General features: G+C 35.2%; 1 protein-coding gene across 1 annotated transcript; it reads right to left on the bottom strand.

The window, feature by feature from the left end:
- Positions 1–1,430: 1,430 nt before the first annotated feature.
- Positions 1,431–7,603, bottom strand: LOC144563330 (amino acid transporter AVT1I-like). Its single transcript, XM_078312797.1, has 3 exons — positions 7,232–7,603; positions 2,112–2,719; positions 1,431–1,996 (listed from the first exon to the last, which is right to left on the bottom strand). Exons 1-3 carry the CDS (start codon positions 7,440–7,442, stop codon positions 1,484–1,486), a joined length of 1,332 nt encoding a protein of 443 aa, XP_078168923.1. The 5' UTR covers positions 7,443–7,603; the 3' UTR covers positions 1,431–1,483.
- Positions 7,604–12,156: the final 4,553 nt, after the last annotated feature.

Genomic DNA, 12,156 nt, shown 5'->3' with positions numbered 1-12,156 from the left:
GTGTTTGGGGTACATTATTTGTTGTCCAATTCTAAGTCAAAATGACAGCATCTATGCAATAATTTAAATGAAAAAAAAATCGGTGAACCGGGAATCACAATCTTAATCATATGGAAGAAAGCGGCCCCGCATATTCTATTAGAAAAAACAAATTAAAAATGAATTCTCCCTTAATTTATTTCAGAGAGATTTTATAAACTATCATTGGGAGAAATTAAGTCCGTTTTGGGCTCGTCTAACAATGTAATTTATACAAAATTAAATATAAACATTGTACAAATTATTCTGATATAATATAAAATAGGGACTGATCCCTATTGTTACTCAGAAAAAAAATATTCTGATAATATTAAATCCTATAAAAATTTAAATTTGTGTAGTATTCATATCTTTATATCCCGCTACAAACTGAAATAGTGTATTTTTATTGACTAAGAAACTGAAGGCGAAATTATTTCTACACGTAAAAATATTTCTCTATCTCAAAAATAGTCAAACTATCTAACTTACATGAAAATTTTAAAAATCACTTATATGACTCTGAGGCAATGATCTGACCCCATTATCCTCTCAATTCTCAACAGTAATTCATTCGGTCATTAATTTTTTCCTTTTCCGACTCAACAACGTCCCCAGTTATCTTTGAATTTCGGTTTGTACCCCATTTTTTATTTTCGGGAGAGTTCTTGTATCTTTTGAATATTTCTCTGGTAATTAAAGCACCAGTTGATGTTTGGTTCGCTTTCCAGTAAAGCAGCTCGGAATATCAGAGCAGTTTTATAGGAAAATTTTCTACGCAAACAAAATATAATGTAGTGCCGTTAATGTAAACTATATGCATTTAGGCCTGTCGTTGAATTCTGAACACATTTCAGGGGAATAAATCAGGAAATCTGACAGTTATGCTCCAAATAATTAATATTTTAAACAAACACAAACTTCTACTAGAGCAATTTTAAAAGGATATATCAACTTTTATGTTAACAAATCCTGCAGTAATGCATTTAAAACAAATTACATAAATATGATGTTTCCGATTAGTAATTAAAGTGAATTCCATACATATTAGACTAACAAAATCTACAGTTATGCATGACTATTTTTTTGGTGACAATTCCTTGGGGCTATTTGATGCAAACATGAGATGGTTAGGATATGAATGTAAATTCAGAATTCTATATAGATCTATCTACGGCTGGAAATTTAAGCATTGTATATATCATATACTTTTCTAGAAGCTTAGTTAGATGACATTTCATCTAAGAGTTCAAAAACAAAGAAAAGCCAAAGAAACAAAAAGAGAAAAGAGAAGCCAAAAGAGTTCAAATGCAATGTAAGCAAAAAGAGAAAAGCCAAAGAAACAAAAACAAAGAAAAAAAAAATATTGTTACAAATAGAAACAATTAATACACAAATACAGAATGCAAGTAAACTTCAAAACTTTTTATTTCCGTTAACCGGGAAGGTATGTACATCTAATAATCTACAAACTACTAATAATCTGTTGCAAAGATGTATATGTTCCAATAACGGCAACTAAAATGCCAATAATCAAAATAAATAAAATTGCCACTAACTCGAAACTAACAACCCTGAAAGTCCTATAAATTTTTAGATAACACACACATGGGAACAAAACAGTTGCCATTACGCTGAGAAATGATCCTATAAATGACATTAGATAGCCAAAAAACGGAATACTTGATGCTAGTACAACTGTGCTTAAAAGAACTACGGTTCTTATGACGAAGCTTGTAGACCTTTTAACAACAAGAGAAATTCTTTCTTCGATGGCGCAAGTGATTGGAGCAATCAGAAGTGCATATTTCGCAAGCGGATTGATTAATGTTGTGTAGATTGCGATTTTTGTGTAGATCTTTTCCGAGGGAAGGTTTAATGTCACTTGAGATTGAACTTCATTTCCATATATTAGGTAGCCAAGTACTGCTGTGAGGCCATAATTTAGAGTGCATAAAATTGTTGAGATGAGCAATACCTGAATTTTTCAAATAGTCTAGTTAGTCTCGGAAGCGATAAAGGAAGTTAATTACTAAATTTAGAAAGGATGGCATATATAAGAAACTGAGATCAGCAAAATGTTAATTATTGACCTTAGAGAATTGGTTCTTGTTCCTCATTGAAGAATAGATGGTCGGGAAAACAGCATGGCCAGCGAAACACACGAAATACAACCCGAGAGCGGTTGGTAAACCTTGTAGATTGAACATGTCTCCTTTGGCATGTTGAAATCCTGTGTCAGCTATACACGCCCAAATCAGTGAACCTGTCAACACAACTGATGCCACTAATCCAATAGCCGACACATACGCGAGCACTGCCATGTCTCTAAGCCAAGTAGTCGGTAAAATTATGCCTGCAGCAAGTAGTATGAACAATTTCTTCCCTTCCAACTTTACGAAAGAGAACTCGATTCTTGTGCCGGGAAATAGCTTGTCTAAGTTATCTCCTTCTAGGATAAGAAAACTAATTGCAACCAGGTATAGTTCAATGTACATGAAGGCAGCAATAATATTCTGACCAATGGGGCCAAAGGCATAGCGGCCTATGTCTGGATAGCTATTAATGGATGGATCGGCACGCATGCAGCGTTGGATCAGGATTCCTGTGTAGTAACATAATATTCCAACTAATAGGAAGATTGCGAGGCTTAGCCATCCTCCTTGTGAGAGAGCATAAGGCATTGAGAGGACACCGATGCCTAGAATCAAAACAAAAAAAGACCAAATTATTATCAGAAGTACAACAAATTAAAGTAGTGAAAACATGGAGGTCAATCAAAAGCAATACTCAATTGTTTTTTTTCTTTTTCTTTTGAGAAACTTGGTAGTGACTGCTCAATATTAATGATTTTTAAAGTCTAAACAAGTAGGAACTGTTTGATTTCCATTGCTTGACTAGAATTTACTGGGGTAAATTAATAAATTATAAAGTTTCACAGTACAAAAATGCCTAATTTTTATCAAACTATCCGCAACTCTGCTGTCTTGCTCAGGATATCAGATGATGTAATTCTTAAATTTTCAGCTTTTCCTTTCCATTTGTTTTTGAGAAGACATTAGAGTTGAAATATTACTTGATCATCTTGATCTCTCCTCGGTCCATATTTTGCTCCAATGGGGTTGGAATTTTCGATCTAGGGTACCATTTAAGTAATAAATAATTGAAAACCAGCTAGCCACAACTATGGATTTCAAAAAAGAAAAAAAAGAAAAAAAAAAAACCAGAAGTTATCAAATTGTGTTATTTATTTATAAATTTAGCATCCACCAAAGGGTTCAGGACAGGAAGCTGGATAACCGAAAATCATTTAATCACAAAGATTATGTAAAATCAACCTGAGACGGCATTGATGAGATTGATACAGGCCTGAGAAAATGAAGCACCATTGTTAAAGGGAATTTGCTTTTCTAGATGGCTAGAACTATCACATTTTTCTAGTGCAAAATATTGGTTTTTTTCTTTTGAGAGAAGGGGTCTTGTCAAGAATAACCCGTCATCTCCCTCCTCAATTGACACGACAGATTCGACCGGTGTCATGTCTGTATCCATCTCTCTCTTTCTCGCCACGACGGACATTATAAAAAAGGCCTAATTAGTTTTAAAGAGAGAGAGAGAAGCTGCTAATTTTATCCAATGGCTATTTAGGAAGAAAAAGATTTGCAGCAGCAGTTGAATCGTCTTATCTCTATTTAGTTTGTGCAATTATTTATGGTCAAGCTATTGTAGACATATTGTTCCAATTATATCAATCTCTATATATTTTGTCCAATTATATAGTCAACATTTAACAATGCTATTTTAAAGTTTAAACACACTAATTTGATTATCTTGCATCTTAAATACTTTTCTTTTCTTTAAATTAAATAACGCTCTTAATAAAGAAATTAACTACAAATGCGCACTACTGTACCCATTACCCAAATCAATTTAATGCATTTGATATGTTTGCTGGTCCTTTTTAATTCTATATATGAAAATGAGAAAAGCGATTTTCTGTGACCTCACTATATAGTCCTCCTTATTATGTTGTAGTAGGAATTCTAATTTAGTTATTTTGATCATATAATCTATTAATTTTTATCGTATACGCTATCATGTGTTCTAAGTGCTAATAAAATATCTCTGAAAATTACAAAATTTAGGTCACCTAATTCTGATTTAAAATTGCAAGATATACTCATATAATAATAGGTCAATCATTATAAAAATTAAGTTTGATCACCTAGCATATATATGTAACCTTAGCTTAAAATATATAACTCAGATTTGGAGACGCTAAGAAAGCACACTACTTGTTCTAGTTCAGAATTATTTTCAACTAATTTCTATAATCCGATGAATTTACATTTTTTTTAATGCGTAATTGAAGAAAATAATGGTAGCTCAAGTCTGATGAGAACCTTAAAAATGAAGAAAGATACCTGATAAGCTCATTGCAATTGTTTTTTCTTCTAAAATAATCATTGAATTTCTTTTAAGAAAACGATTTGGTTCCACTAGTGGAAAATATGGAATCAGGATCGGTTATATACGCATATTAGTATCGGAATACAACCGATCCTGATGAAGGCGATACTGATACTACAATAATCTGGATCGGTTAAATAACCGATCCAAATAGAAACTATCAGGATCGGTTGTTTAAACAACCGATCCTGATAGTTATAGTAACTATCAGGATCGGTTTTTTATAAAAAACCGATCCTGATACTATTTTTTTTTTCAAAGTTGGTTGTGCAAAAAAAAAAAAAAAAAAAAAAAGTATCAGGATCGGTTGTTTATTAACAACCGATCCTGATACTTTTTTTTTTGTTGGTTCTGCAAAATTGCAATATTATTCTTTTAGGATTTATGGTACCCAAAGAATTGAAACCGGATTGATTTGATAAAACAGAATACCATCTCATGTAATTTCAATCCAAAACTAAACTAGCCGAATTGATTTAAATGAAACCGAATTGATTTAAATGAAACCGAATTGATTTGAAACCGAATTGAATTGATTTGATAATTTGAAATTACTTAAACTAGCAAAACTAATCTAGCAAATTTACCTAAACTGAGAGGCGAGCGGACTGAGAGGAGAGGGCCGAGCACCAAGCACCGAGCACCGAGCGAGTGAGTGGATTTATTGCGCCGAGCACACTTGCGTTGAGCACTCTTTTTATTGAGCCGATCGGACTGAGAGGAGACGGCAAGACGGAGGGAGAGGAGGAGACTTGCGGCTAGAGGAGACAAGGAGTTGAGAGAGTTGTAATTTTGAATAATGGAGAGACGCAAGGAGAGAAGGGATGAGCGCGGAAAAATAAAAACCTAAAATGGACTATCTGGAACGGTTGTTTATAAACAACTGATCCTGATACTATTTTTTTTTTTTTTCAAAGTTGGTTCTGCAAAAAAAAAAAAAAAAAATAGTATCAGGAACAGTTGTTTATAAACAACCATTCCTGATACCATTTTTTTTTTTCAAAGTTGGTTCTGCAAAAAAAAAAAAGTATCAGGAACGGTTGTTTATAAACAACCGATCCTGATACTATTATTATTATTATTTTTATTTTTTTTGCAGAACCATCTTTGAAAAAAAAAGTATCAGGATCGGTTCTTATATAGGAACCGATCTAGATAGTATCTGGATCGGATCCAGATACTATCTGGATCGGTTCTTAACTAGGAACCGATCCAATTAGTTCATGTGTTGTGTTTTCATTAGCTTTTAGTATCGGTTTTATTGATAAAACCGATCCAGATAGGTATTAGTATCGGTTAGTTCATACAGCCGATCCTGATTTCAGTTTTTCCACTAGTGTTCGATGCACTAAACCACCCAGTCTTATGATATGACTGCCTATTTATAATTTGCTTTCATTGGAAAAAGAGAAAAGAAGAGCGCCAAACTCTAGAGCCACCCCCCTTCCCCACCTCTCCAACTCACACTCTCCATTTGTTCGTCCTTTTTACTTCTTGTAGATCTCATCTCTGACATATTATGATCTCCTTTCTCTCTCGCTCGGCTCTACTTCTTTGACCGGAGAGGAGAATGAGATATAAAGGAGGAACCGAGTAGAGCCGAAGCTGAGAGCACAGTATCGTCGGAGTATGACGGCGGTCGAAATAGCGAATCCAGTCGTGGGACAAGATGAAGATTAAGATATTAGAGTGATTATGAGAGTATATAAATAGGATTAGACGAGTAGTTCTAGTTAAAAAGTAGATTTAAGAATTTAGAGGGTGATTAAGAGCAATTAGAGTAATTTTGAGTAATTTAAAAGATTTTGTGAAAATAAAGGAGTAGATTTAGAAATTAAAGTCACTTGACTCGTTGTAAATAAGTTTTTTTTTTAATTTTTTTTATCAATCAAATTGCTAGTGGACATTAAAGTCACTAACCTTTAAAAAAAATTGCTTTCATTGCACCGAATTGTCTCTGGTTGCAATTACTTTTTTTTTGTCAGCTTCTTTAATTAAGAAAGGACAAGTTAGATATTAAGATGTAAATTTTTTATCACTGAATAGTAGAATTAGTGCTTTGAAAATATATAGCACTCCCCTAACTACAATGGAGAAATGTTGAGCTTGTTTTTGTTCTTTTTTTTATAATTCATTGTTTGCTCTTTCAAACTGAATTAAAGAAAAGAAAAGAAGCTTTGCCAGTTGTTATTTTGCTAGCTAAGAAGGCTTTGAACTGTGAAAGCTGAACATAATATTGTCTCTGTTTGTGGGCCTCCAAGCTAATTTATTTATACTCAAGATGTGGACGAAATTAATGTGATATTGTTTTCAAAACGATAAATACAAACTTAAGTATAAAATATATGAGAGGATGTACGCTGCATGAACCCATTGGATGATGAGAAAAACAATTATCAAGGTACAAATAGAATAGTGATAGTTGACATTGTTGAACCATTAAAAAGCATCTTGAAAAAAAAAACTGGATTAATAGCGTATATTCAATTAGTGTAGCTGAATATAGTAGACCCAAAATATATATGCCAATGATATCCTTCAAGCATAATTAGTAACATAGATTTCTATCAATAAAATGTTTTGGATTCAATTCCATTGAAATCAATAAACTTATTGAAGCGGCGCTTTGATCTTTCTCCAGTTCATTAAGAAAGGACAATCTCGGTCTCGAAATTAGTCCAAAAAGAAGAAGAAGAAGAAGAAGAAGAAGAAGAAGAAGAAGAAGAAGAAGAAGAAGAGGTACCAGAGACAGCATTGGTGAGATTGAGACAAGTTCTGGCAAAGGAAGCACCATTTGTGCAAGGGGGAAGCTGCCCTTCCAAATCCTTTGTGTTTCGGTATAATTGGTTCACCTCATTATGCTTGTAGTTTTCTTGTGAGATGAGAGGTTTTGTTAAAGAAATCTCATCATCTCTCTCTTGGTTCGGCACCGCATGAGCAGAATTAGCAACCATCTCTGTGTGTGTGGGTGTGTCATGGAGAAGCAGAGTTAACCACTACATGGTTTTATATAGCACATGTGCCTGTGCAGTCAATGGTGGACGCTTGATTGCTCTATAAAATTTCCTGCTCCATGGTCCATGTATTTGTTTTTAGCCATAAATTAATGATAAATGGTTAAGAGCTTTCTATGCCGCCTTTTTTTTCATTGAATTTCCATTGCGTGAAATTAAGTAGGACAAAGACATGCCTAGACACTAGTAACGCTGCGCTGTCGGCCTGTCGCGTCACCAAGAATTCTTTTTTAGACAGTTCATTTTCGGGGCTGCAACAAGGTATTTAGGATTGGTTTAAAAAAAGACAAATAGAAAGTTTTTTTTGGAGAATAACTGGTAGAGGCGAACATATGGATAGTTGGATTTGTGAATGCAACATGTGAGTAGAAACTAAATTTATAAATATGTTATAAATTTATAGGAAATTGCTAGCATGCTATGCATAGGAATATGCTAGCATGCTATGCATAGCATAGAGCCCCTCTATGCAACGTCTTGGATTTCGACTTTTCAAAATCCTAATGGTCGTTCCGAACTGTTCATCTTGTTCTCCATATTAATATGTGTTTGGGGACCAAATTTTACATTTTTTGAAATTTTTTTACTATTTCTTTAGATTTATTGAAAATCGCTGTTTTCAGCAAATCTGGACCATAAAAAAACAGCGATTTTCAATAAATCTAAAGAAATAGTAAAAAAATTCCAAAAAATGTAAAATTTGGTCCCCAAACACATATTAATATGGAGAACAAGATGAATGGTTCGGATCGACCGTTAGGATTTTGAAAAGTCAAAATCCAAGGCGTTGCATGGAGGGGCTCTATGCTATGCATAGCATGCTATCATATTCCTATATATATAGGTTGACTTGGGTGAGCCATGGAGTAAAACGCGTTTGTACTCTACGTCATATTTTCATTTTGAAAATCCAAACAACCAATCCGAACCGTTCAACGTGTTCTCTATATTGAAATGTGCTTGAAGACTCAATTTTACATTTTTTGGATTTTTTTTTTACTATTTATTAAGCCACTTTGAAAATAGTTGTTTTATTGTTAAAAAATTTCTGGACCGCCGGATCAGTGATTTTCAAAGTGGCTTAATAAATAGTAAAAAAATTCTAAAAAAATGTAAAATTTGGTCTCCAAGCACATTTCAATATTGAGATCATGTTGAACAGTTCGAATCGGCTGTTTGGATTTTCGAAATGCAAATATAGTGCCATGAAGCACAAACTTGTTTTACTCCATGGCTCATTTTAGCCCAACTCTCTCTCTCTCTCTCTCTCTCTCTCTCTCTCTATAGTGAACTAGGGTGTTCTTAAGTTCACCAAGTTTCTTGGTGATCTCAAGTCTAAAATCCATCAAATCGACTTCAAATGACGAATCCAAACCGTTGAAACCCGCCTACCTTATGAGTGATGCGTCTACATGTGAAAATTTTAAACATTTGAATTAATTTAGTATAAAGTCAAGCTGTCAAAAAACGTTCAAAAAATGAATGCATCAAAATTAATTTATTAAACTTCTAATTTTGACCACTTAACTTTATACTAAATTAATTCAAATGTTTAAAATTTTCATATGTAGACGCATCACTCGTAAGATAGGCGGGTCTCAACAGTTCGGATTCATAATTTGAAGTTGATGACGGGTTTTAGACTTGAGTTCATGAAGGAGCTCAGTGAACTTAAGAACACCCTAGTTCTACTCTCTTGTTCGCACAGAATATATGCTACAAAGTTTCAGTATAGCAAGCTATACCTTTTAAACCTTTGTTATACTCTGTCAAATCATATAGCAAGTGCACTATTCTATCGATGAGTATGCTCAGGTATCGATCCACAGGGACGGAAGAAAATGACCGGACTTATCCTAAAATGACTTGAGGTTCTAGAAGTGAGAGAAATTGGTTTGATTTAATTCTAATAATTCTACTGATTTATGACAAGTTTAAAAAAACAATAAAAGAGAATTAAAGTTGTTTTCAATTAATAAAAGGGAGTTTCCAGGGTCAGATTTCATTTCTGTTCAGCCCCGAGGCATACGGCCCGTATGGTTTCCCATACGGCTCGTAGGAGACCCCGAGTTAATGCTGCAGCTACTGTTTTCTGTGTTGATACTAATGTTTAGGGTTTCTATCGACAAGATCTAGGTACCTAACCTCAACTTTCGCATTTTGGCCCAATACCCGATTATCGGACTCAAATACTTCCCTCTTAGATGCGTTAAACCTCAACTTTCGCATTTTGGCCTAATTTATCCAAGTTACTTGTTGGTTTACTAAAAGTATCCAAGGACTTTCGCCTCAAGGAAAGTTTCACCTTTCGGGTACTCCTTGGTTTTACCCTACTTCATATACTTTATTCGGTTGGATTAAATGTCATAGACTTGGCTCCTAACACTTAGATGTGCGCATTCATCTAACGGGATGACTAATCAATTCAAGCAAGCACAAATAAAGCAATCAAAATACTACTCAACAAGGTAAAAACAAAGCATTCAACACAAAATCCAAGTAGCATGTAAACAAAACAAAACTAGAAACTACATCTTAACCCTAGAAACAAAGTAAATTAGCTACTCATGTTCATAAGATAACACAAATAACAAGAAATGAAAGAGTTCATGACAAAACAGTGGAGAAATCTGAAGATCCGTTGCAAACTCGCGTTTTTTCACTTCTCTCCCTCTTCTCCTTCTCTTGTCTTTTGCTCCAAGAAAGCTTGTCCAAGTTCCAGTTGTGAATCTCCTTTTTTTTTGGTGAGAAAATATCTCATTTAATGCCCTGGATCGCGTGTGTAGAGGCTTCCTTTTCAGCCTCCTTAAATCAAGCTCAAATCAGATCCTGCTGGATTTTTCCGATTTAGCACCCTACGGCCCGTAGGGGATCCCATACGGCCCGTAGGGCTGTGTTTTGTCTTGGAGACTCTGTGCCTCTGTTGTGGAACCTTCTGTGTGGTTGGGCAGATCCTGTACGGCCCGTAGGGTATGTCATACAGGCCGTATGAAAAATTGTCAGATCCAGTTTTTCGCCCTTTTTCCTGCAAAATACCAAACAAAACATAGCAGTACCACATTTCTTCGAAATATAAGTAAAAAGTCCACATTTATAGGCTTTAAAATACAGATTTAAGTACAAATTAAGGCTGTAAATAAGACATAATATGGAGATATCAAATTTCCCCAAGCTTGAACTTTGCTTGTCCTCAAGCAAAAATTCTAACTTAGGTGTGATTCTGGTTGTTGGACTTACCTAAATGCAAGTTAATCTACTAAGAGGAAAATTTGCATGGTCTTGTGTTCGTTAGAAACCTATTAGAGTCATTTTGGATAGTGATTTGGTTTCCTTTGGTCCATTTTGGTTCACCCCACAATTAAATCAATCAAAACCCCATATTCAAGAATGTATTGCTATTTGTAAGAACCAAGTAATCAAACGCATCAATAGTTCATTTTTCTACCAAGTTTATGCCCTCATTTGTAGTGATTTGTTTTTCTTTGATACCCCCCCCCCCCCAAGCTTGGAACAAGCTTAGGTCAGAAAGTAGCGGACTACATGTGTTGACATGTGCAAAGATTTTTTTATATTTTTTTATATTTTTGGGAGACGAGCTCAAAGGCGCCCTAATGGACTTATTGTCAGTACTCTTATTTTCTCCATCTTTTTCTCTCTTTTTTTATATATATTTTTTATTTGTTTGCACATATCATGAATAGACATATCCAATGGTATTCTCTCATACCAATGGATATCCCAACCTTTCTATTGTTTTCAAATCTCATTTCTCTATTTTTACAAGGCACAGTTCGGTTTCAAATGCTTTCTTGTTACAATTCAATTCTCAACTCTACAAAGTCCCAAAACAAACTATCATATACAGTTCTTTCAACCAAATGTGTGGTTATTTCCAATTTCACAAATTCAACCATTTCTCAACCAAAATTTCCCAAATTGGTCCCTAATTCTCGCAATTCATACAAATTAATCCTCGAAACATGCCAACACAAAAACAAAAAGAACAAAACTACATGCAACTAAACAAAACAACTAATCACCCCCCCAAGCTTAGTCTGAGCATTGTCCTCAATGCTTCAAGACATGCAAGCAAGTAAACTAAGATAAAAAGATAAAAGCTGGGGTAGTGAAAACAAACCTGATCAGTAATCATAGGAGGGGTCGAAGCGCCAGTCACGGAACTGGTCCTCGATGTCACCAAGTCGCTCAGCATAATCAAACATGTGGCCACTGAGCTCATCCAAGCGCTCGCTGTAAATGTCTGTCTGCTGCTGGATGGCTGTGATGTGACGGCCCTGCTCCAGCTGAGTATCCCTGATGTCCCTCATGAGGGAGTAGATATCCCTAAGAGTGGGGTCAGGCAGGTGTGGGGGCGCAGAATGTGATGGTGGTGGCTGGCTAGAAGAGCTGGGTGCATCAGAGGGCGGTGGTGGAGAAGCTGTGATCAACCAGGTGGATGGGTCATGTGGTGAAATGGAGTGGCCAAATGGAATCCTGCGGGAGGCACCATTCTCAAAGCGCCAATCATAGAGGTCCTGGTGACCCGCTGGGCCACGGGAGATAGAGATGAATAGGCCCTGGCGGTAGCTGTCAGCATCCATAATGGTTGGACCGGTGCATGGCTCTCTACCCGGTATTGCTCCTAATCCAAGCT

This window comes from Carex rostrata, chromosome 12 (assembly GCF_964058835.1).
Source record: "Carex rostrata chromosome 12, lpCarRost1.2, whole genome shotgun sequence".
NCBI classification, from domain to species: domain Eukaryota; kingdom Viridiplantae; phylum Streptophyta; class Magnoliopsida; order Poales; family Cyperaceae; genus Carex; species Carex rostrata.
The sequence above is the reverse complement of the archived record's forward strand: the minus strand, read 5'-3'. Positions and strand labels throughout refer to the sequence as shown.